At 41.3% G+C, this 20,238-nt stretch overlaps 1 protein-coding gene across 1 annotated transcript in view; it reads left to right on the top strand.

The window, feature by feature from the left end:
* The window catches only part of cacng2a (calcium channel, voltage-dependent, gamma subunit 2a), an 85,727-nt gene that overhangs the window by 34,375 nt on the left and 31,114 nt on the right, over positions 1 to 20,238 (top strand). Inside the window, exon 2 of the mRNA XM_085454966.1 lies at positions 19,331 to 19,414. Within this exon, the coding sequence (XP_085311092.1) occupies positions 19,331 to 19,414 (84 nt within the window). The remainder of the gene's footprint in view (positions 1 to 19,330; positions 19,415 to 20,238) is intronic.

Below are 20,238 nucleotides of genomic sequence, written 5' to 3'. Positions count from 1 at the left end.
GACAAGTTGATCTGATTAGCTTCAGCCAACCTAAAGCGATAAAAGCAAAGACGCACGAGTTAAAAATGGACAAGAGAAGATATCGATCGCTACTTGTTTGTGAGGAGGATGAAGGGTTGCTTCAGAAATGATGTGGGCCTGAACTTGAAATACACTTACAGCAACTTTCTAAAAGTTCTTCTGAGCTGAGGTGTGTGTAAACTGTATTTATTCGATCTTGTGTGGAGTTTATGCTGCTCAGATTTAATTAGTCATTTTTAGCAGAAAATCTGAGCATCAGATGGTTTTAAATTAAATTTCATTGAAAAAAATCCAGGATAAAATTAGTTTAGATACCTTCAAGTGCCTTGATATGGACTTAAAAGCTACATTAGAATGCTGATACTAAGGTGGCTGCATTAGTGGGTCCAAATTTCACATAGTACACTCGAAGGTTGTGGACCAATCAGTTCAGTAAGTGAATGGATTAAGGGACTTGTTCTCAAGAAAAATGCTAAATAATGACCACTTCTGATGACCCAGTGTGAGTGTTTCTGCCGTTTTCTTTGTCTTCTAAGTTCATAGATGGATGACTTGGAGTTTTTTAGGAGCAAATTTGAGTATTTAGTCTTGGGCTTTAGGAGCATTTTCTGGCAATTAACAGACCAGACAGAATAATTGATTACACAATTTTGAGAAACTGAGTAGTCTGTATCTAAGGCTGGAACTACAATTGTTTTCATTGATTTATCAATTCATTTATGTGGTGTTAAAAAAAAAAAAGCTCTAATAGCAAAAATCTGCATTATTCAACATATTACTTATTTCATCTGCTCCTACTGGGGCTCAGCTACCTCCATCTCCCCTGATCTCAAACAGCCTCTTCTGTCACACCAATGCCCTGCATGCCCTGCCTGGCAGCTCCATATTCAATGCCCTTTGTCCAGTGTAGCCACTATCTCTCCTCTGCATATGTCCAAACCATCTCTAACTTTGTCTTTCCTGACAAAAAAACAATAGCAAAGGAGACCAGGGAGGGGTTTTTTTCTGGAGAAATAGCTGAAATTATGGGTGATTAATATTTAGTAATGTAAATAATGTATTAATTGGTCTGCCTCTTCTCCATTTGTTGCCCCTCATTTTACTGGCCACAGTCAGGGGTGCTGTCACAGTTTTTATAAGAACTAACACTATTCTTTTTTTTTTCCATTTTGTTATTTTTTTCAATCAGTGATGAAGCCCATTAAATAATAAGCAACTGTTATGTGTGGGTGATAATCCCTAGCCAATCCCTTGGCTCTGGCATAGCTAATAAATTCATGAAAAGCCCTGAAAAAATTATTTAAAATTATTTAAAAAACAATAATAATTAATTTTTGCATTGACCCATCAGTCACACATTTGCAGGGCAAGCCTTGGTTGTTTAATTAAAAATGACTCATGCAGTTCTAGGATGTGTGTTGTACAGTAAAGGGTGTGTTTTTTTTTTTTTAGATTGTTGTTGCCCTGGACTGCCGGACAAAGCTTTTAAATTCATGCCACTCCATTAATTCAGGTCTAAGGGATTAAGAGTCGGTTTGTTGGAGTGCGGCACTGTGCAGCAGGCAGGAGGCATCTCAGTCATGCAGAGAAGATGTTTTATGTCCTGTAGCAGCATGGCGTGTATCCTGTACCTGCCCAGTTTCTAATTCTTTTCTCTTTCCTTTTTTTTTCATGTTGGCCAACAGCTATTAGAGTATTCTGCCCATTTACACAGCACCTGCACTGAAAACAGGGGCATGTCTTTTGTCTTCTGTCCATAATTTAGTTCCTCCACCAAAGTCTTTCTCGCAAATGGAGTTTGCAGGAGAGATTTCATAGAAGTAGAAGACTGTGTTATTCATGCTTTATTCCTCATATTTAAGCAACGATGACCGTCACTATCTGATGAGGAGTTGTACTGGATGAGTTCTGGCGCCCTCAGAAGAGCTGTTAGAAACAGAAACATGAAACAATGACTAGTTACACTGTGGTATTAGCAACATTCATGTTACAAGTAAACTGATCCCTGTTGCAGAGTATAAAAATGGAGGAAGCATCCATGCAGCTGTTATTAAGACTAAGCTGTTTTAAAACCAAGTTCTGTGAATAAACGCGCACTGGTTCCATCAATTTCCATCAATTTTAGATGGTGTGGAGTCATCAGCCCTGGTTAACTATGAAAATGTCACTTTTTAAGTTTTATTATGACTGTAAAATGCTACATTTTATCTAATAATCATTTCTGATACTTAAGCACACACACTGGTAAATTTAGCCTCTGTCTTGAGCACTTCGGTCATTCCCATCTTGGTCTTTGAAAAGCAGCTTGCTCTGCAGCATGTCCTGCTTTATCATGTATTTTACTGCAAATTGATTTAATAAAGAAATATCATATTGTATTCAGTAAAATCTGAAACTAGTCATTGAGACCATTAACTGATAAGGAAAGTGTTTACTGAAGTCATGGATCTAGTGAGAAGTTGTGTAATATTTTCATACATTTCTATGACTAGATGCTTCCTTTGCAACAAAATGAGTCGCCCCCTGCTGGCCATTAGATAGAAGGCAGGTTTAAGGTAAATGCAGTCAATGGCTAATCAAACAGTGTGAAAACTAAAAATGTTTGCAGAAAACTGCCAAATGTCAGCCTCTTTGTCAGTAGTTTTGTGTGCCTGTAACTCCTTCACCCTTTTCAAATTTCAGACTGCAGGAACAAATATCCTTTAAAATCGTCCTGTTGGAAATAACTTCACCTGAAATCTTAATTCTCTGTGTTAATGAGTCTACTGTAACTGCAGATCATTTTTGTCTTTTGAGAAAACCTCACCCGTGAGCATGTTTATGTTTACATGTTCTCATCGTACTTGGGAATCTGAAGGGTGAGTTGTGAATTCGATTGGCTGATGTGATGCTGTGATGTCATAACACGAGAAGTGAAATACTCATACACAACAGCAAGTACAGAGCAAACACCAAGCCATTAGGACTGGTTGTTGTGATTGACTCTTCGTTTTCCCTGCATAATGAGTGATTTGGGTTGACATCACCCCATTTATGAGTCAGTGTAAGTTACTTCTAAGCATCCTAATTTTCATTCTAACGCTGAAGTCTCATGATTTTACACCAAGTTTGGCAGACTGATGCTAAATGCTGTTTGTCAGTGTTGCTGCTGAGGAACAAATTATCCTGCTCACCACTCTATATAAATTTGCCTCTTTTTTTCTGTTTCCTGGTTGCCTCACACTTTCCACCTGCAGCAAAACTGCATCCACCTCATTGCAGGGATCTGTTTGCCTGTGCTTGTGTGCATGGTGTGCTTAACACTAAAATAAGTGATTTTACTGGTCAGCTTTTTAAAGCATGCTTTATGCTTTAAGTTTCTAAAGAGGACCAAAAAGATTCAACCCCCCCAATGGGGATCATTATATGATTGTGACTGGTGTAGGTGAGGTGTTTTGTTGTTATTCGTGTGAAGTGTTTACTTGGCCTGTGTTCTGGGAATGCCTCTCCCTGTGGGTGCTGCTGAGGGACTCTTCTAAGAACTGGACAGCTTTCACCCCGTCTGACCAGAAGGCTGTGACGCACTCGGCTGCAGCTCCAGTGACTCACTGGTACTCCTGTTCCTGGATCTGTGAAAGCTTGTTCTCTCCTTCATGGCGGTTCCTGCCCTCCCTGACCTAACAGGTCCTGGTGTTTCCACACGTCTCGGCTGTGATGCACAGATGGACCACAGGCAGGAGAAATCCTTCCTACTTCCTCTGAACATGAGGGTGATGGTGCTCATCTTGTCTTCACTTATAATACAGCAGGAAGCCAAACAGTCCACATTGAAAGCAAATAAAGAATTGCATTTAGCAGAAATTCATCAAAATATGAGCTCTAAGCTGCTGACTGACAGCTTTTAGCTTTTTCTAAGCCTGTTTTAATTTATATGCCTGCCAGAAGCACCTTAATCATTGGCCTCAGCTTCTTAAACAAGAGCCAATCAGTTCCCAGATTGCTGTGTAGTACCATAGTGTAATGGCCACATAGTTTACTTGAGGGACAGACAACAGTATCTTGGCCACAGATACTTTGACGTGCAGAAAGGAGCAGTCACAGAATCAATCCACGGACTTTCTGGCTGGTAAATGACCCATTCTACCTCCTGAGCCACAGCTGCCCTAATTAAGTTTTAGACTTTTTGATATCACTTTCATTTCACTAAACCAGCAACTATGTTTGACCTCTGAAAACTATCCAAAATGTCTAACAAACCGTCAGATTTTTCTGGTGTTCCTTTAAAGAAATCCACTTCAAATCAGCAGCACCTCCAGCAGCTTCAACAGTAATGCTGCACAGCGATGGTTCAATATTAATAATCTAATGATGTCATCTCATATAGAGGGATAAAACTAGCACTTTGATTTTTCATGCAAGGTATTTGCTTCTGGAGTGTTTTACATTGCTCTTTAATATTTGTAGTGTCATACTCCAACTGTTATCTATTATGCTCCTACTGTCCTGCCAGACTAATAATATTCTAATCTAATAAAATACTGTGCAGTTTACATAGCCAAATAATGAGTGAATGAATTGTCAAATATAAATGGCATGTTTTCTGATCAAATGCCCCTTCCTGTTGTCGCAGCTACCATTTATCTGTGATTCCAGTGCTGGAAAATAAGAGCACTTCTAGATTAGATACGATTAATCTACACCGTGCCTGAAAATGATCCTCCCACTCATTTCACAGCTCCTTTCTGGCCAGAGTTCGCATCACATTAATTTTTGTGAAATCAATTCTAAACTATGAAATGTGATATAGATATATATATCGCAAGGACAGATAGTGGTGTCTGTTGTGAGTGGTCAGATCTGCTGTTTGTCTACATTCATACTGAGAGAGCAGTATGAGAGAGCACATTTAATTAGAGGATGTGAACGTCTTTGCTCTTGTCAATTTTCCTTTTGCAAAAAATATTTTTAAGTGAAAAAAAGAGAAAACATAACAAAACAAAACGCTGTGTAGGTTGGACGTGGAAAACAAGCAACACTTTCCACTAAACACCAATGTTTTGTTGATCCATCCACCACTTCGACCTCCACACAGACTACATGCTTTATGAAAGAATCAGCTGTCTTCCATGTAATCTCCCAATATCATCTCCCAATATAATTTCTATAAAAAGCAGAGGGTGGTGACACTTGCAAAAGGCAACTACACCCTTTCCTGTTGCATAAAACAGCTTCTTTTTTTTACCATCAAACTGGCAACTGGCCCATTTTACAAGCTCTCTTTAAATGGCTATAACCCCATCACCATTTGTGTTAGAAACAAAATTCAAATGGTTTCAGAAAGAAGAGACAATGAGCATTTGGGGCATATTTGGTGTATCACAGTAGTACAAAGCATTCACAAGGTACTGTTGTCTGAACACAGACAACTCTTGCTCTCTGTGCACGTGGTAAAATCCGCTCTTTCTAGATTTTACCATGGCCTACAATAGCCTGTATAATATCTGAGTGATAAAGGGTTAACATAAGACACATTCATTTCAAATTTTGAGCAGTATTGAAAGTTAATAAATTAACTCCTGAAGATGGTTGAGATGATAAAAACTAAACAGAACCTGTGACAGTGGCTACATATTGAGCTCTTCTTGTGCAATAGGGCAGCAAGCAGAATATAAAAGTAGAACACTATAAATAAGGATGGCTTGAAGAGAGGAGTCAAGAAAGCAGTGAGAAGAAACAAGTATGACTGAGAGGGTCTGGCCTCCCTGAGGGTTCGCAGTTCCTTTGGTAGTGTATCACAGGTGATCTCCTCCCTATTTCTTTTCCATCAACACATCAACTCAGGAGTAAACAGACACACAGTGCTGCAGCGGCTCACAGACAGACGCAGATGTGGCGTTTCAGATCAAAAGCAGTAGACAACTCAGCCATTCAGGACAGAGAAGAACGCCTTTGTTGGGCAAGCGCTCGAGCCGAGCTGTGGGAGGTCAAATGACTGTCTAACATCTGTCAGTCATCCTCCAACGAGCCGAAACCTGACGGCACCTTGCTGCCTCCATTAGTCTGCCTCCCACATCACCTGCAGCTACAGCTGCTGCGTTACATACCTGCCAACCTCTCAGCCTGCAAGATGCATCTTTATTTGGCCAGGCTGCTAATATTGTATTCCTTTTGCTTTCTGGTTAACTTTTCACAGCTAAGACTCCAAATGTCCATGACAAATGTCTTAAAGAGTCATTTCCAACTCCATATTGTTCATTTGTAACGTCTACTAGAGCACCTTTGTATTCAGAGACTATAAGATAATGGTCTCTTTCTAATCATCTGCTTACAGGTGTCCACTATTATGGACATGTCCAATATGGGCACAGATGTCCATTATAGTTACTGTTTTTTACTAGACTTGTTTAGGTCTCAGTCACACAGGTCTAGAGACCAGTCAGGAACTCCATGGCAACCTCTGGCAACAGGGGAAAAATGTTTATTCCCCAACTGGCTGGCAAACAGTTGCTAACTGTAACCAGGTCAAACTGGTCACCAAGGTGCAGGAACCAAAGTGGTTGTTTTAATCACTAGATGATTGCCACTGTCGATGCTGACAAATTGCCGTCCTCCAAAACAAACTACAGGTTACTGCAGCAGCTTGCTAGAATCACATCAATCAAAATGAGGTTTTCAGTGCAACACTATATGCATTTGCAACTAATTTTACCTAGCTGACTCCAGCAACCACTTTCCCAGCAACTGGTGGTTACTAGGGTGTCACTGACCTCTCTCTGGGTCAAACTTCATCAGCTGATTTCGCCGCTACGTCAGCAACCCTTTCCAGCCCATCACAGAATTGTAATTTTTCCCTCACAACCTGTTTTTGCTAGATGAATTCAAATTCAAATTCAAATTCAAATTCAAATTTTTTATTTGTCACGTACACAGTCATACACAGTACGATATGTAGTGAAATGCTTGGACAACTGCTCGTGACCTAAAGAAAACAAAAAAGGAAAAGGCTATGAATAAGATAGGAAATAAATATGAAAAATTAAAAAGGGTAAATTTAACTAGGAAGGAATAAAATATAAATTAAGGTTAAAAATGAAATAACTGTACAACACAAATTAGAATGAAGGGTAAATTTAACTGGGAAGAATAAGATAAAGATAAATATATAAATTAAAGTTGAAAATAAAATAACTGTACAACAAAATACACAATACACAATATAGAACTATATAAGAATGTATGAAGAAATCTAAATATAAATAAATATATACACAATAACAGCAGCTGTACAAGTATTAACCGGAAATGAAGAATATAGTGACCAGTGTTGTGCAAAACCAAAGTCCAGAAAGTCCAGTGTGTGTGTAAGAACCATATGTGTGGGTCAGTACTGTGTGGTGGTGTGATTGAGAGACCGTATCGCCTGCGGGAAGAAGCTCCTCCTCAGTCTCTCTGTGTTGGTCTTCAGGGAGCGGAATCGCTTTCCTGACCTCAACAGAGAGAACAGTCTGTTGTTGGGATGGCTGAGGTCCTTCACCATCTTCCTGGCCTTGGTCCAGCACCGCCTGCTGTAGATTGAGTGCAGGTCAGGGAGCTCGGAGCGGATGGTGCGCTCAGCTGACCGCACAACCCTCTGTAGAGCTCGTCTGTCCTGCATGGTGCTGTTCCCGAACCAGGTTAAGATGTTTCCCGCCAGGATGCTCTCTATGGTGCACGAGTAAAAGTTCCTGAGCACTTTGGAGGGCAGTTGGAAGTCTCTCAAGCGTCTGAGGTGGTAGAGACGCTGTCGGGCCTTTTTCACCACGGTGTTGATGTGACAGGACCATGACAGGTCCTGCGTGATGTGAACTCCAAGGTATTTGAAGCTGTCCACTCTCTCCACTGGGCACTCGTTGATGACGGGGGTCTGGTAGTTCCTCTCCTGCTTAGTGCTGAAGTCCACTATCAGCTCCTTTGTCTTACTGACGTTTAGAAGGAGGTTGTTCCTCTGGTACCAGTTCTCCAGATTCCTAATCTCCTTCAGGTAGGCCGTCTCGTTGTTATCAGAGATCAGGCCCACCACGACGGTGTCGTCAGCAAACTTGATGATGGTGGTGGAGCTGGTAGTGGCCACACAGTCATATGTGTACAAAGAGTACAGCAGGGGGCTCAGAACACACCCCTGGGGGGCTCCAGTGCTGAGAGTGGTGGAGGCTGAGACATGTCCGCCCATCCTTACTGCCTGTGGTCTGCCAGTTAGGAAGTTGGAGATCCACTGACACATAGATGAGCTGAGTCCCAGATGCTCCAGCTTGGTGGTGAGTGTGGAGGGAATTATGGTGTTAAATGCAGAGCTGTAGTCTATGAAGAGCATTTTAACATAATTCCCCCTTCTAGTGTCCAAGTGAGTGAGTGATGTGTGGAGGAGATGAGAGATGGCATCGTCTGTGGAACGATTTGGACGGTAAGCGAACTGTAGTGGGTCCAGTGTGTCTGGTAGTGAAGAAATGATGAAGTCTCTGACCAGGCGTTCAAAGCACTTCATCACTACTGAGGTGAGGGCTACAGGGCGATAGTCATTGAGAGAAGCAGGGTGGGGTTTCTTCGGGACAGGAACAATGATGGACTCTTTGAAGCATGTGGGGATCACCGACTGAGATAAAGAGATGTTGAATATCTCAGTGAACACAGGAGCTAGCTGGTATGCGCAGTCTCTTAGGATACGACCTGGGATGCCGTCTGGTCCTGCTGCTTTCCTGGTGTTCACTCTCTTGAAGGCTCTCCTTACTTCATGCTCGGAGATGACGAGCACGTTTCCGGATGGTTGCAACTGGTCACTAGGCTTGTGTGACTGAGCTGAACTGGACCTCTCCTCCATGTTGAAGCATTGGTTTGCTCTGAAATTAATCGAACTACCAGGTTGTCCAAGAAGTCTGCTCTTCTTTGATTTTTTGATTAAAATTCTAGTGCTATTTGTGTATTTGTTAGTGCAACAGGATTCTGTGATTTTGCAACCTGTGAATGCACTTTGTTAACTAGCATTACTGATAATATACCATGCCACCTTCTCATCCAAATGACCCTTTAGAACTTCAGGCTCCAAGAAAAACCCAGGTGGTCAAGTTCAAGCCTTTAGAAATGTAGTGCAAAAACCAAATAGTTGTGACAACAACCAAGGCTTTTTTCGTACAGTTTGTGGGTAACGACAAAAAATTGAGCCTTATGTATGTAACTAGATAAGATCGGTAAATTTCACAGATTCATTTAGTGTGTTTTCTCTTAGCCTTGTGAGTTTGTGTGTACATGTGCAATGTTTTTAACTTTTAGTTACACAAATTAATTATTACATTCCCCCCAAAATCAGTTGGCATTAGCAGCTCAGTTTCACTTACAATTTGGAAAGCAAAGATCAGAAACTATAATTACAGTTTATAAAAAGAACGATGAAAGACAAACTGAATGAGGAGTTAGTGATTATATAGGAATTGATATTAGTGGCATTCTGTAAAAGAACAAAAACATTTTACATTAATTATTTGTACTGTGATTGGTTGGAGCTGTGTTTAGATGCCAGCTTACAAAATACCAATTTTGCACTTCTAAAATTGAATGTGTGTGATTTAAGTGCCATTTGAGCCTCTTCCTCTGCCTCCTTGATTCACCAACACAGGTGAGGGTGGTGTGGGTGGAGGCAAAAAAGCCTTCACTGTATCCAGATCTGAAGTCAGGCCCCATTTTGCAGCTATCAAATGAAATCTCTTGATGGCTGATCCTCACTGCAGTGATACCTTATCTGCATATTTAAAATATGTTACAAAACTGCATAAACTGTCATTTAACTGCGTCTTTAAGTGTTAGCAACAGTTCTGCTCCAGTGCTGACATGGAAAAAGACCCAGTATTGTGTGTGTGTGTTCGTATTGGGAGCGATGGTGCACATGAGCCTCCCAGCCTTAGCAGGGTCATTACCAAGATGAATATAGTGATTATAAGGATGAATAAGGTGTGATTATGATGATGAATAAGACGATTAGGGATCTTGTCATTGCTGCTAGGATGGCTGTTCATTAGGAGGGAGATGATGTCAATGTGTAACATGCATGAACCCATTACCTTTTCATCCACAGGGGATTTATTTGCTCATACCTGTGCATGCATCCACATGGGAATGCCGCAATAGTGTAACTGCAGACTAGAGGAGACCATTTGTGTTCATTTGTGAAGTTAAATGACCCATATAAGCAATATATCTTTTTCCATCCGTGGTGTAATCCAACAGTAAGTTTATACGTTTGACCCGAAAGGACACAAGCATACCTGACTGCCTTTGCAGGCCTCTGTGTGGAGTCAGCGCTAGCTTACAGGCTGCCGTGCTGGTACTATAACAGCTGCTGACTAATACTGCATGCTGTGTCACTGAAGCCGCTTTGTGTCCAGGGGTTAAAGACACCTCACCGGCTCCAACCATGTGATCCCAGATAGCTATATCCATGGCAACCGCAGCGAATGGTTCTGATGTCCACATGGCAACGGCTGCTGTAGGGACTGAGGATGGAGGTGGGAGGAGGAGGATATGGAGGAGGGGAAGGAGGGGTTTCTGGATGCTGACGCACTCAGTGGCTGCCTGGAAAGTTTTCGAGAATGCCACCCACTGGCAAATCAGAAGTGGGCTTGAATCTCTCTGTCTCTAACTCTTTCTCTTTAAACTGCACCTCCTACTCAGTCAAGTCCTCCTGACCCCCCCTGCAGCCCCCCAACCCCCCACCCTCCCCTTCCCATCATGCACCTCCTACGTGTTTGTGTCTCATCAGACCTTTGTCTCAGTTTGCAGCAATGTGGCAGCAGTTATCGTGCTTGATCACTGTTAGAGGGTTTCATGTGTGGGCAGGCGTGACCCGGACGTCTCTCTCCTCTGCCATCCAGGAAAGATTTGTCCAGTTCTGTGTAATTGTTAAGATACTGCTGGTACCACCACTTACTGCAGACACCGATGAAAGTTTGTGACGGTCTGTTTATTTAGGTTTAATCTTAACCCACGTTACATTTGATTATTACTAATTTGATCATCACATCATTAGATATTGATCAACATTAGCTAACTGGAGCCTTATGTTTGCTTTTCATGTTGCTCAATAACCAGCCCACATACCAGTAAAAAAAAAAGTTACCTCAGTAAAGGTCCATATATACATTATTTTAGCTTTAAATTTTATTTTCCTTCGAAGTGAAGAACTCTAGACTGCTGTTAAGTTTCCAAAGCAAGACAAAACATGGTGGGCGGAGCAGCCATTTTTTCCTGCAAAGTCCGCTCTGGGGGGGCGGAGCTTCTGGAGATAAAACATGACTACTCCGTTTCATTTCAACATAATTCAGTCTGATAAACTGATAAGCCTTGGTTCCTTAAACAATATATAACAATTACAAGATAGGGAGTTCCTTATATGCAAATTCAGCATCTGGCTTATTGCACTTTTTTCAGTGTGCAGTGTTATAGTTTTCAGTGCATTATGGCAGCAAGCAGAGGTCCAATTCCATCAACAGTTAGTAACGCCCTATCTCCAGCATTTTGGCCACTTTTAATTTGAAAAACAGAGTGAAGGTTGAAACTGACTGCACGTTTTTACACTAGAACTTGTCAATCTCAAGTTAAAACAGACTATAAATCACAACTTGCTTTATCCCCTGTTTCACTCTTTATAGGAACCAGATTTTAAAAACTAGCATCATGGTGTATTGAAGCATACTTGCAACAACTTATTAAGACCATAATCTCATCATATAGATCAAAAGAGAGCAAGGCCATTTTTCCACAGATTGGATCATAAACAGCTTTTTGCAGCCAGAGCAGTTTCCGCAGGTTGTAGGCACTTCTGCATAAGATTCACTTGACCACACAACTGATCTTTCATATATCATCTATGCTTCTTTGTTATTAGAAACACTTTATTTTAAACAGAGCTTAGTTTGAAGTTAGGCAGTACTTTAGGAAATCATGCTCTTTAAATAACACAGCGATAGGGAGGCTTTTCAGTCAGCTTGATAGATGAGATGAATTTGTATTTAAAGAACTACTCTAGCAAAATAGTGTTGGGGGACTCGTTAGGTTAACGTGTTACTCTAAATTGGCCGATATGATTGCAAATGGATGTCTGCATCTCTGTAATAGACCTAACTGATCACCTGTCCAGTGTGTCCCCTGTCCCTCACCCATTGTAAGCAGCGTAGACTCCATCCCATAAACATCCCTATTTGTGTAAACAGCTAAAAAGAGGGATAGGAGTCATCTTGGGTGTGTAGAAAGTGTAACTGAGCTTTTTGTTCTTTTATATCAGATAAATTAATCAGCTACTCAATGAAGATAATTGTTAGCACAAATTCGTTTGATTCAACTTGGTAAACCAATGATGAGGAATTTCTGCAAATTTTAAAGCAGGTTTCACTCATTTCTTCCCCACTTCTCACTGAGGTATGAAAGTCCAACTCAACCCTCTTTATTTAGACCAATGATAAGTGATCCCCCTTGAGTCGCTCTCTCAGATGAAACTTCTCCAAAGACACACAAGTAAACTGATCTTCATGTGTCAAATAACTGGAAAGCTCAAGCAGGAATATTGATGCTCTTCTGCGCTGGATATAAAACCAGATAGATGAATCATACGTGGTCATGTTCCCTGTTACTGTTATTTCATCTGCATTTGAGGATCTCACCTACTGCTGATGATACTGTTGTGTGATATGTTGGTTTAATCACTCAGAAAAAGAAGGAAAGTAAGCTAAAATCCCTCCGTGTGTGTTCTGTCAGGCTTTGTGCAGTGACTTCGATCATACTATATGCAGCAAAATGGAGATTAACTCACAGTCGAGGAGGAAGAAATGACTCAAAGCGGCCTTAAAACTTGAAGAAATTTCTCAGCAGCAGGCCAGAAATCTGCCTGCGAGAATGATGGCAAGAGAGAAAATAGGAGTTAGTGTTTCCTGTTCCTGTAATAACCAGGGGCCAGGGCCCATGCTTGTGCTATCAGTGGCATTAGAAAAACTTTCTCAGCTTCGTCACGGACCTTTTTTAACCAGTCAACACCTAAACTTTGGAACAGATCCACATTGGGTTGAGCTCTGCCTCAGCTGGAGCTGGTCCAATATCCTGCACCTAAATGTGAACATCACCCTGGGGAAAGCTTGAATAAAGAGCAACATGGCAACATCACCAGACCAACAAGAGCTCCTCCTCGGTGTTATGTGTATGTGCTGTGTAAGGGCCGTGAAAATGAGCCTGATGCCGGCTGGATAAGCTCCGGCCCCTCAGGACTAGACCCTGAGCCTTGCTGCTGTGGGCAACTGTAAATCTGTACGTTCACCTTCTTACCCCCTCTCATTGCCACACACACACACACACTGTACTTCACTCCTGAGTGTTTCTGCCACTCCAGGCTCTGTGGTAATGAGGTGCTTTATGGCTGCAGGGGATGGGAGGGGACACAGAGGACATGGGGTTAGCCCATAGCTCATTTCCAGTATAGGAGGGAACGGCGGTCAGTGGTGTCTGGGCTGATTGACTTAGTCAGGATAACACCCTCTCTGGACAACACTCAAAGACTTTCCTCAACCACAGCTAAGGGTCCGTGGAGGGACTGGTGATGGCTCACTCCCAGCAAGAGATCACAGATAAACCTGCTCTATCGTTTTATGGCGGCAGCTCAATAAATCATGGTCACTTGCTGCTTTTCAGTCCGGCTGAGCAGGCTGTGGTTATTTCAATATTCAGAAGTGTCAGAAAGTTTCATTTTTCATCTATTCTGTTAAGTTATCTGAAGTCCTTTGAGGATTTTGTTTTTCATTTTATCTGTTCATCCTTCATGTTATAATGCTTCTCTGCAGAGAAATTGGTTTTTATATTAAAATTCCTCTAATTTTACTCCTTGTTAAACACACTGACATCCACCGGACAACACACATTAAACCTCCAGCGTGTTTTACAGCGAAAGATCAGTTCCCATTTTGGCTTGAGGCCTGACTTTGAGCTGCTAATATGGCTAAAATCAGTAGTACTTGTTGAACCATAAGTAGAGTCATTTTGGTCCAGGATGAAAAAATACTAAACGCCTCGTCATTTAATTCAGTACAGCAATTCATGGATGACTTGTTAATTGTTTGTTTTAAAAAAGGGTATCATTACATACTACATACTTTCTGCTGTACTTTACAAAGCTAATAGCTAGATCTTTATACTCTAAAAAGCTAAATAAAGCACAATAAATTTCATACACACTGGTATGCACATGATATTCAAGATACATGCTAAAAACTTGGCAAACAAGTTAGATTCAACTAGTGAAGTGTAACCGTGCATTCTTGTGGTTTCGTCTGCTAGTGTGTGTTTGATTCGTGGTGCTCCAGCATATAAGAGGCCTGCAGCATGCCCTGCCCCTCACACATAGGCTTCTATAGAAGGAAGCTTTTTTTGATTGGGGAATAAATCTTTTTCATCTTATTCAATGAAAAATATTATTATAAATATTATAATTATATCAATATTATTAAGTAACACGCTATTGCTATTTTTTTCCACTTACTTCACTGACTTTATGAAGTTTAGACTTGAGCCATACTGAAATTTTCTAAAGTCCTTGGCTTCTTTTGGGTCTTGATAGTTAATAGCTGACAACCCACTCCAGGGTAAATACTGGGATTCTCAGACGACAGGTGAAATATCTTCAAGAACCAAATGAAGTCCAGTTGCTTTGACTTGAGCACTTCAACCAACCATGAACTGTAGGATTGAGAATCTACATCAACATAAAGGCACAGTGAAAGTGCAAAGTTGGAAAGGAGAGCATGTTGGAGTTCAGTTTAGGGTGAAGCATCGTACCTGCTAGACATGAGCATATTTGCAAAGTAAACATCGATTTCACCAGTTTTGTTGTAACGCTGAACATCTTAGCTGATGGTTGAACATTCAGAGATTCTGTTTAGTGTTGACCACCTCCTGCTCCTGTTGGTAGTTGCTTCAGTTGCTGAGTTGAAAATTGTTAAAAGTTTAACTCAGTACCACCCACTTCACTTCACTTTTTTTTTTACCTGTTGTTGCTACAAGTGACTGAATTTCCCCGACATTTTTTGGTTTTTGAATACTAAATCACTGCAGTCTCTTCTCGAGAGGATGCGCCTTAAAGCTGCTTGCAGTGCGGTGCACTGACTATGTTCAGGATGTGTTAAATTGTACTCAACACACTGCAGTTTGTGCACCAATTAATCTAAACACAAGCTTTGTCTGAAAAATATTGCCAAGGTATTTCTGAAGTTATTTCAAGATCACCTGCAATTTACTGTACTTTTTTCACTCTGTGTAGAAGAACTGTGCAAGCAATATGTGTGACGTTTCAATTAAGAATACTCTATTTTGTAATTTTTAAAATAACACCAACTTGAATTCTGCAGGAAACACCATTAACTTCATTGCATTGTTAAAGAATTTAGGATCTTTTAAAAAAATGTTTGTACCTTCATCCTGGCTCATGGTGGAAAAATATGATTTTCCAGCCGCCTTGTGATTTTAAACACAGAGCTCTTTGGTTACTCGGCATACTGCGCTGAAAGTACAAGAGCTGCTCAGTGCACACAGGTGTTTCTCTTCAAAGTGATAAGTGTTTTGACCCACTGAACACCTGAGTCTTCAGTAATACCTTCCCATTCACCAGTAGTCCCCCTGCCAAAGCTCCTAATGGCCAAACGGATCGCTCCGCGTTGTGCCCCTGCATTCACACTCACGTGGGGAGGCCTCTGAAATGAAAATGCCATTATAAAACATTTACCAGCCTGCTGAGTTTACATGTCTTACAAGAAAAGGACCGTTTGGAGCGGTTAAGTGTCACATAAATCTTTCAGCACGCTAATTGGAGTGGTTCCCCCAATAGGCCACTCTCCACAGCTGGTATTACAAATCACACTACTGTGGATAGGCCAGCCAGCTGCAAACCAAATCTTACACCCACTTGATAACGCTGTTAAGACACACACATGGTGCTCTGTGGGTTGCTGCTGCTGCTGCTAGTTTGCTCAGACAGCTCCACTGGGAGTGTGTAATGTAGTCGTATGTAAACACAAGTCATCTTTCAGTGAAATATGCTCTGAGAGGAGGCACAAGTGTGTCCCCCCTTGCCTCTCTTCCCCCAGAAATGCAACTTATTTAAAGCTTCTTTAAGCAGGTATGTTGAAGAGGTACTGACTGGGGGTAGTAGTTGCAGAAGGTGGTGAGGTTACACCTGCAGTAGTCACCAACTCACTACTGAAACTAGCATGCTACAGAAGCTACAGAAGCTTTGGTGGATTATTTTCCTTCAGCTTCAGTTATCTTTAGTGAAAAGAAATCACCCAGCAGCTGACTGGAAATTTGGTCCGCCATCCAAAGAGGAGCTTCACATCATATATCAGAGCATCAAGTGCAAAACTGTGGAGGACCGGTAAACTCTGGAGGCCCTATTCATGGCTCAGCAATTACACTGACACTCAGACTTGATGTATTCCACCTCCTGCTCCATCTTCCCTCGCTGTCCTTCAAAACCTCTCTGTTACCTGCCCTTCCTATATTTATCTCTCCTCCTCCTTCCCATTAATTGTCTTTCTGCCTGCTTTTCTCTCTTTTTGTCTTCCCCCCTCTTTGCCACAGAGCCTGTTGATGAAAATCCTTTTTATTTCGTTGTTTATTAATGGATTAGAAGCGATAAATGAGTGGTACACTGTTTCACACCTTTTGAATGTCTGAATTTATTAGAGTAGTTTTGTATGAGAAGTGCAGCTCCTCAGTTCATCCAGCGTGTGATATGTGAACTTTAGCTCCTCTTCCATTAAGCTGACTTTATTCTGATAAACACCAGGTGGGTGGAGCTTCTGTACTTCTGTCTAAATGATCCACATAGGTGACCATATTCAGAAATCCTGCAGATCCTAGAATAGAAAAATAAAAGTTTAGAGCTGAGAACAGGAATGGACTGACGACTCTCAATTTGTACTTTGAATTTGGCGTAAAAAGCATAAAGTCATCCTTCCGTGCATCAGTGGGTCAGGATGCTGCTGGTGGGGGTGGTGATGTAATGGTGTACGGGATATTTTGTTAACACACTTTGACCACCTTAGTGCCTGAGCATTGTTATTGACTATGTAAATCCCTTTATGACCAGTTAGTGATCTTCTGATTAACAGGGAACCGTGTCACAAAGATCAAATGAGTTTCAGTTTCAGTTACAAAGCCTCTCTTCACCTCACTACAGTTGTATTTTTATTGTAACTTCTTAGTCAAAGAAGGACTAAATATTAGGACTACATCAATGTTTTAAGGAGTTCACCTCATTCTTTAGCAACTTTTTATAGCCTCTTCTTTTCTTAGTAATCAGACCTCTTTCAGAACTCTGAAGGGGAATCTGAAGGGGAATATGGCGCGTGCCAAATGGCTGACTGCAAATTTTCCATAGATATTTATAAAAATTATATTTATAGATATTTAAATTAAATGATTTTCTAATCCTTTAGAGAAAACCTGATATATAAAAGCTTATATATAAAAATTCTTTAGGGGGAAAAGTGCAAAATAGTTTCAGGTTTGGCTGAAATGAAAGAAACGTGGCAGAGTGACTAAATACGACACAATTTAAAAGCAGTTCTTATTGAGCTTTATTTTGAACACTGGTACCCAGACTTCCTTAAAGAAAACATCTGTGTGAACTGGTGATTCTCACATATATCACATGTTTTTTACCATTCAGGTCTGACCTGTGCTTTTTAAATTGCATCAGCTCATCTATTTTCTCGTGTTTTCCAGTAGTTTAATGGCTTTGTTAGTACCTGCGAATGTTCATTCATTACAAAATAAGCCCGTTTTTATTTTTACTGAATTATGGTAGTATTTTTGCTACATCTGTAGGCAAACTTTACAAGTGACAATGAGGCAATCAGATGAACATTTCTCCATTCAATACTCGTACCAGACAACAGCTGGCGCTAACCCACAGGTCATGATGAGAGAGTCGATCGAGGGTGCTTTGATGGCTTGTTTTGTCAGGTGACGCTCTCTTTAATATCTGAGTGGTCATCACCAGGGGTCCCCTTCCCACCGCTGTATGTGGGCCATTCACAGAGCAATAACTGCATCCCGCTGTGCCCATCATGCCTCGCTGCCAAGACCTCCTCAGCACCATGGTAACCAACACCTGTTCCCCTAATTAGAGGGACACTGGAGGGAAAGGAGATGAAGAAGTTAATGAAACACTAATCTGGTCCAATCAAACGGCCAGGCATCTGCCTCCTCGCTGCAGCAGCAGGTGACCATAATGGATGCCTTATGGGTGCCTCCCCCGCCACGTCACCCTGAGTGACCTCATCAATGCCAGATCTCTGCACGGAGCAGACAGGCAGGGAAGAGCTGGAGGGAGGGGAGAGGAGAGGGATGCTGTTTCCTGGATGGACAGCATACCTGAACGGCGAGGTGTCAGCCAAAAAGAGATGAGGTTCTCTCTGCACGGCAGTTGGAGCAGCTCCAGGTCGCACCAGCTGCACAGCTCTTGTTTACAAGCTGCCAACTGCTGCCAGAGAGGCCTGATGCTCAGGTGTGCTTTCTAAAGAGATCAGTCCACTCATATGAGCTGTTATGACACTGTCTGTGTTGACCATTAAAAGAACAAAAGTGTTGTGCATGATCATAAACAGTTTGTGTTTAATTAATAGTTAATATTAAACTCTGGCTCTTTTCCACAGTGGGACTTTTGTCCTGTGTCGCTTCCCTCAGCCCCTTCCCAAGCCTGGATCAGCCGGAGGCTTCCTTCCTGTTAAAAGGGAGTTTTTCCTTCCCACTGTCGCCAAGTGCTTGTTCACTGGGGGTTGTCTGATTGTTGGGTTTTCTCTTTATTACTGTAGGAGCTTTACCTTACAGTATAAAGCACCTTGAGGTACATGTTTGAAACCTAAAATATTCAGTTAACTTACAGTAAAGACCAAAAGGACCTTTGAACCTGTCCTCCAAGTTGTGGAGCTGTGAAAATGATATTTTAAAAAGTCAGACTGAGAAAAGCTGAAGAACAAAAACATGAACATGCAAAACGGTTTTTACCTTTATCTACTTCACTTATACAACAAAACAAGTAATGTTGGCATGGCCCACGTGTTAGATTCAGTCTGGTACACCAGTAGTAACTGGTTGAGGAAAGTCAAATTCCCTCCTCAATAGAACTGAGGATACATAGTCTGTTGATGATATGGAGTGTAAAAGGTCGACGTGTCTGTCTAATATCAAACTGACTCCAGTTGTAGATTTTTGCAGTGTTTCGTTTAGAGCTCTCCTGAACCCTCTTTCTGTTTTCACTCAACAGGAAACTTCAAAGGCATGTGTAAACAGATAGACCACTTTCCCGAGGAAACAGATTATGAAGCAGACCCATCTGAGTACTTCTTACGTAAGTATATATTCAGTCTTTACTTTCACACACAGAAACATTGTGACTTTTTTCTGTTTGTCTTTAAAGTGACCACACGAGAAAAAAAATCACTTCAGGAATTTTGCTTCTCCTTCTATAATTTCTTTTTGAAATTCTTTCCACTTTTTGCTCAGACTGGAGCACGGTGCCAGTCTCTGCTCTTGGCCCGTGTGTCAGCACCGTCTCTTCCTGCCTTTAGCGTGAGGCTGGCCAGGCTGAGCCCTGCCAAGCAGCTCGTCTGTTTTTACTGCTTGGCTGTGTGTAACATAACGTGCAGTGTTACAGTCGGCTGTGTACCCTGTAAACACAGCCCATTGATTTCTGCTCTCTTTTTCTTTGTGCAAGCAAGACAGAGATGCTTGTCGGACTCATTTGCCTGCTAATCCTAAAAATCACAACAGGTGCTGTTACTATCACTAGGTCAATAGTCCCATTAATCTTTGTATTTGCTTAAAAGATAAGAAATTCAATTTAGAGATTTAGATCAGTAACTAATTGTTAATACTTTTATGAGCACACCTAAGCTTTAAATCCTTTTTTCTTTGAGTGGATTTAATTTGGTTTGTTTTTTTGGAAGGACAGAGAAGAAATTTTTATGAGCTGCCTTCTTTCTTGTAATGCAATCTGTTAACACAGCTTTCATAGAGAAACTTTTTTGGAGTGTAATACTGATTTTGGAAACGCATTGGCTGGAGTCCTCATATCCACACTGAAAAGTTTATATGGACACTTGTAACTTTGTGACTGCTCCAGGCCTGCTGATAGCTGATAGTGACTGTACATGTTTCTGTTCTGCTGAAGTG

Source organism: Copadichromis virginalis, linkage group LG4, assembly GCF_057382275.1.
Source record: "Copadichromis virginalis isolate Kocher_CV1m ecotype Utaka linkage group LG4, C_Virginalis_male_GT1.1, whole genome shotgun sequence".
Lineage (NCBI taxonomy): Eukaryota > Metazoa > Chordata > Actinopteri > Cichliformes > Cichlidae > Copadichromis > Copadichromis virginalis.
This window is presented reverse-complemented; position numbering and strand designations above follow the sequence as displayed.